The sequence below is a fragment of the Capsicum annuum genome, chromosome 8 (assembly GCF_002878395.1).
Source record: "Capsicum annuum cultivar UCD-10X-F1 chromosome 8, UCD10Xv1.1, whole genome shotgun sequence".
Classification (NCBI taxonomy): Eukaryota; Viridiplantae; Streptophyta; class Magnoliopsida; order Solanales; family Solanaceae; genus Capsicum; species Capsicum annuum.
The window spans coordinates 37034459-37039328 of NC_061118.1; the positions used below are offsets into that span (position 1 = coordinate 37034459).

The 4870-nt window shown below is 38.4% G+C and overlaps 1 protein-coding gene across 3 annotated transcripts; it reads left to right on the forward strand.

Annotated features, from left to right (window-relative positions):
• Positions 1-582: 582 nt before the first annotated feature.
• On the forward strand, positions 583-4531 carry LOC124886381. 3 transcript variants are annotated; one of them, XM_047394384.1, is made up of 3 exons: positions 583-1096; positions 2242-2302; positions 2902-4531. In XM_047394384.1, exon 3 carries the CDS (start codon positions 2907-2909, stop codon positions 3618-3620), a length of 714 nt encoding a protein of 237 aa, XP_047250340.1. In that variant the 5' UTR covers positions 583-1096; positions 2242-2302; positions 2902-2906; the 3' UTR covers positions 3621-4531. The 3 variants fall into 3 exon arrangements, with proteins under 3 accessions (XP_047250340.1, XP_047250339.1, XP_047250342.1); XM_047394383.1 differs by having other exon boundaries at positions 583-945; XM_047394386.1 differs by having other exon boundaries at positions 583-744.
• The last annotated feature ends 339 nt before the right edge of the window (positions 4532-4870 follow it).

A 4870-nucleotide genomic window follows, 5' to 3' on the forward strand; every position in this document is an offset into this window, starting at 1 on the left:
TGGTAGGTGATTGATGCTAGACTATAGGCTTGAATTTAATGTAGAATGTGGATGTAAGAATAGTGGCTTAAGATTAATGATGAATGTAACACCCTATATTTTTGTGTGTACTTGTTCTATTTATATGGAACTTGATATATCTTTGTGGTGTATATGGAGTTCTAAATACATCCCATGTGGTTTAATGTGACCAAGTATATACAAATTTTAAGTTAGATTAAAGAGTTAAGAACTAAAAATTGAGTATTTTGTTAAGGTGCTTTCTTGACTTACTTAAGCTAGTAGGTAGATCACTTACTTGAGCTATTTGGACCAATTTAATGGGATCAAGACCATGTATCAGATTAGGCCTTATATTAATGTACTCATTTGAGTCCAAATTAAGTAAAAGAGAAAGAAAATGGAGAAAAGAGGCCCAATACTCAAATCTGCCAAATACCAAGTAAAAGAGAAGAAAAGGAGGAAAAATTGGTAGCTAAGGCCCAATAGTTTTTGATCCACAAAGGCACAATATATTGGTCAAGTGTATAAATCAATTAATTGACAAAATATGGCCCAAAATTAGTCAATAAATTCGTCCAATGAGCAGCTCCTATTTATGGATAGAACTCAACAATTTTTCTCATTTTAACTTAGACAAAATTTCCAGCTTTCTAGGTTTTTCTCTCTTGTTCTCTCTTGGCTATAAAACAAACCTATAATTCCACAAGGTTTCTTGGGATTTACTTTCCTTCCAAGCTAAAGGTAAGTGAACAATTCATGAGCTTGTACCATGGAAACTATATGTTCTTTAAGATTAATTTTCGGACAGCCCTCTTTATAAGTTTGGACAGTCCATTGTTCTTAGTTATTAAGGGATTTCTCTTTCTCTTTTGATGTATGTGTGATGGGATTATCCTATTGAGGAAATACATATTAAGACACAAAAATACCAAGGAAATCAAGGTATGGTTGCTGTCCACTTTTGTCTTTTTTCCATATACATGTGTTGATAGAGGATTGCATATATTGGGTTGCTATTAAAGGACGATTGGGTGTTGTTGCGGACTGTTTTGTGTGTTTGTGTTGTGGGCTGCCCGGTTGCTATTGGGAAAAGGTATGATTAGTTTGTATTGAATTATAGAAGATGGATATGGTGATACACCACTGAATTTATGATTGTGTATGTCTATTACTCATTTCGTTTTGTGTGTGTTGATTGGAAGGTGAAATGAAGCCGAGGTTGTGTCGGGGGATATTATATGAATATGTATGGTATGTGGCTGTAACTGGAGTATAAGAGGGTTAAAATGACACCCTTTGTTGATAAATTAAGGGCTTACTTCCCGGCCACTAGTTTGGTGAAGTTAAATAGCCAAAATGTGACGTTTAGTTGGTAATATTAGTTTGCCATATGTAGATAAGTAATCTAAAAGTGAGGGAAGTCGAGTTGGGCTGGTATTGGATTTTTACAACTAGGTATGTAAGGCATACTCTATTTTGCACTCTTGGCGTGAAAACAGATACTTGTTCCATCGAGTAAGCTTCGAAGGTCATCCAAAAACACGTGCTAAATAATAGCAACTATGATATCCCATGTTACTAATGAACTTATTCCCACTCTATAATGTATTAAACCACCTCGATACATGCTTGCTACCTATCCTATATGCCTATTTTCACTAGTAAATTTCAGAATTTCTCCGGTTACTCAAATAAGACCCATGTGTTATTTTTAACTCCTAAACACTTCATTAGTGTGCCAACAACTCCTTGCTTCATTGTTATTGCATTGATTGCCTATTTACAGGTCTCTTATCGATAGATCATTGTTTCAAGGTACCATAAGGTTATGATCACTGAAGTAACAATCTCAAAAGGCTAATAAACTAAGTAACGGAAATCTGTTAAACGGGTGGCGGCTCAGGGGTATAGACCTAGCATGGGCCGATCCCGATACTTTATATGTAGGTGGAAGCTCAGGGGAATAAGCCTGATTTATTATTTACCACTAATTAGCTGGTCATTTGTATCATATGGATTACAAAGATAATGAAGTAAGAAGGTAAAAAGAAGAAAGAAATGTAATGTACCCTGTTCCACAAGTAAATGTAAAGGTGGTCCACTAGCACTATTCTTACACTTGTTTCATATTTTTATTGAGCCTTTATGTCATGTATTGTTACTTTTCCGCCTTGCATACTCAGTACATTTTTTTCGTACTGACTCCCCTTATGGGGGGACTTATATTTCATGCTACAGGCACAGGTGCTTCGGCAAACATGCCTCCTCAGTAGGAGCCCAGGATATTCATCTGCTATTGGTGAGCTCCAGTTTGCTTCGAGGCTTTTCGAGTCGGTTCCCTATATTTTTGGTATTGTATAAAAGTTAATAGTATGGCGGGGGTTTGTCCCGACCTTAGCTAAATTTTGTGTATCATCTAGAGGCTTTGTAGACCAATGTAAAGTTAAGCATGGTAGTGTGTTATCTTGTAGATGTTATGGCCCCAACGGCCAAGTCTATTATGTATATAGTTTTAGGGCTTGTCGTTTATATTTTTTTTTCATTAAGGCATTATATCCGTATATGGAAAAACCTTTGCCTATTATAGTTGCATGCATGTGAATTCCAAGGTTATAGGTTGGTTCTCTCGGGCCTTCACGGCTACGGGTGCCTGTTCGCCCCAATAGGATTTGAGGCGTGACAAAAGTGGTATTAGAGTGAGTCATCCTAGGGAATCTACAAAGCCGTGTCTACGTAGAGTCTTGTTTATGGGTGTGTTGTGCACCACATCTATAAACAAGAGGCTATGGGACATTTAAGGATTGTCTCTTTTCTTCATATCTTAGATCGTGCAATAGAGCTCACGTTGCAGATAAAGTCATATTTAACTATTGAATCTTTTTGTTTCTCTTATTATAGTAAGGATGCCGGTTACGATGAGTAAGAGTATAGGAAAGCAAATAGATGTGGCTGCCAGAGAAGGAACTAGCAAGACACCACCTATACAAGCTAATCAAAGTGAGGCTCAAGCTGAGTATGTATTAGAAACTTCTTCCACTCCAGAAGAGCTAAGAAGGAGGAGAACCGCACCCTCAGAGACACCTATTAATGCTACTGATCAAGATCTTAGAAATGCGGTGCAACTTTTATCTCGTATAGTTGTTGGACAAGCTCAAGGGCAAGCCATTCCTACTACAGGTTCTAGTGGTGCAAATAGAGCAGCTAGCCTTAGGACGCAAGACTTTCTTAAGTTGGATCCTCCCACCTTCACCGAATCAGATATTAGTGAAAACCCACAGGACTTCATTGATCAAATCCAAAGGGCTCTAGATGTTATGCATATATCAAGTGAAGAGACAGTTGAGTTAGCAGCATATAGATTTAAAGGGAAGGCTATATTTTGGTACGAAGACTGGAAACGATCTAGAGGTATCAATGCACCCTCAGCTACTTGGAAAGAGTTCAAAGAGGCATTTCTTGATCATTACCTTCCATTCGATATTCGACAGGCCCATGCAGATCAGTTCTTGAATCTTCTCCTAGGGAATATGAGCGTGAAGGAGTACAGCCTCCGATTTAACTCCTTGTCTAGGTATGCTCCTAATGTTGTAGCTACTATGGATGATAGAGTTCATTGATATGTGGATAGGTTAGATCCATATTTGGTTAGAGATTGTACTATTGCTGCTTTGAACAAAGACATGGACATAGCAAGGATACAAGCTTTTGCATAAAAATTGGAGGGTCAGAGGCAAAGGAGAAGAACAAAAGAATTGGAAATAGGATATTGCAAGAGGTCCAGATCTACGGGGTAGTTTATGGCATCCCAAGGAGATTTTAGGCTTCGATTTTCTAATATACCACCCAGGCCATTATCTTCTTATTCTGCAGCTAGTGCTCCACCACAGTTTCAAGGGTCCAAAGATAATCAATTTGGGCTAAGAAGTGAGAGTCAGAGTTCACGAAGAATGGGGTATCAAGGGTAAGGAAGTATGAGCCAATTAAGACCTCCTCGACAACCATGCAAACAATGTGGAAAGTTTTATTTAGGTGCATGTCGGTTCGAAACAAATACTTGCTTTTGGTATGGTATGTCGGGGCATATGATGAGAGAATGCCCAAAAGAGGCATAGGTGGTATGGCACGACCTACTGGATCAGCCGTTGCATCATCATCATCGGTACCTTATTCATGTAGTGGTGCACAACCTATGGGTCATGTTAGGGGTGATAAAGGAGCAACTAGTTCTAGTGGAGTTCAGAATCGTACGTATGCTCTAGCGGATCGACAAAATTTAGAGGCTTCTCCAGATGTGGTTACAGGTACATTGTCTATCTTTTCACTTGACGTATATGCATTAATTGATCCCGGTTCTACCTTATCATATATCACTCCATTGGTTGCTGGAAAGTTCAAAAGAACACCAGAATTGGTAGTTAAGCCATTGGAAGTATCTACGCCTATTGGGGAATCTATTATAGCTAGAAGGATTTATCGAAATTGTATTATAACTATTTGTGGTCGCGATACGATGGCTGATCTTGTTGAGCTGGAAATGGTAGATTTTGATGTTATAATGGGTATGGACTGGTTAGCGTCTTATTATGCCACAGTAGATTGCCGAACTAAAAGGGTGTATTTCCATTTTCCAAAGGAGGCAGTCCTTGAATGGAGAGGTAATATTGGTGCACCAAGAGGTAAATTTATTTCTTATTTTAAGGCAAAAAGAATGATTTCCAAAGGTTACATATATCATCTAGTTAGAGTGAAGGATATAGATGAGGAGCCACCAACTCTTCAAACTATTCCGGTGGTAAATGAATTTCCTGATGTATTTCCTGAAGACCTTCCAGGTTTGCCTCCAGAACGAGAAGTGGAGTTTGGTATT

What these genes read in the sequence shown, in the direction of transcription:
- LOC124886381 (XM_047394383.1), top strand. Translation starts at nt 880, where the DNA reads ATGTGTGATGGGATTATCCTATTGAGGAAATACATATTAAGACACAAA. An exon ending in AAAATACCAAGGAAATCAAG is followed by an intron (nt 946 to 2,241) that starts GTATGGTTGCTG and finishes TTCATGCTACAG; the next exon opens with GCACAGGTGCTTCGGCAAAC. An exon ending in AGGATATTCATCTGCTATTG is followed by an intron (nt 2,303 to 2,901) that starts GTGAGCTCCAGT and finishes CTCTTATTATAG; the next exon opens with TAAGGATGCCGGTTACGATG.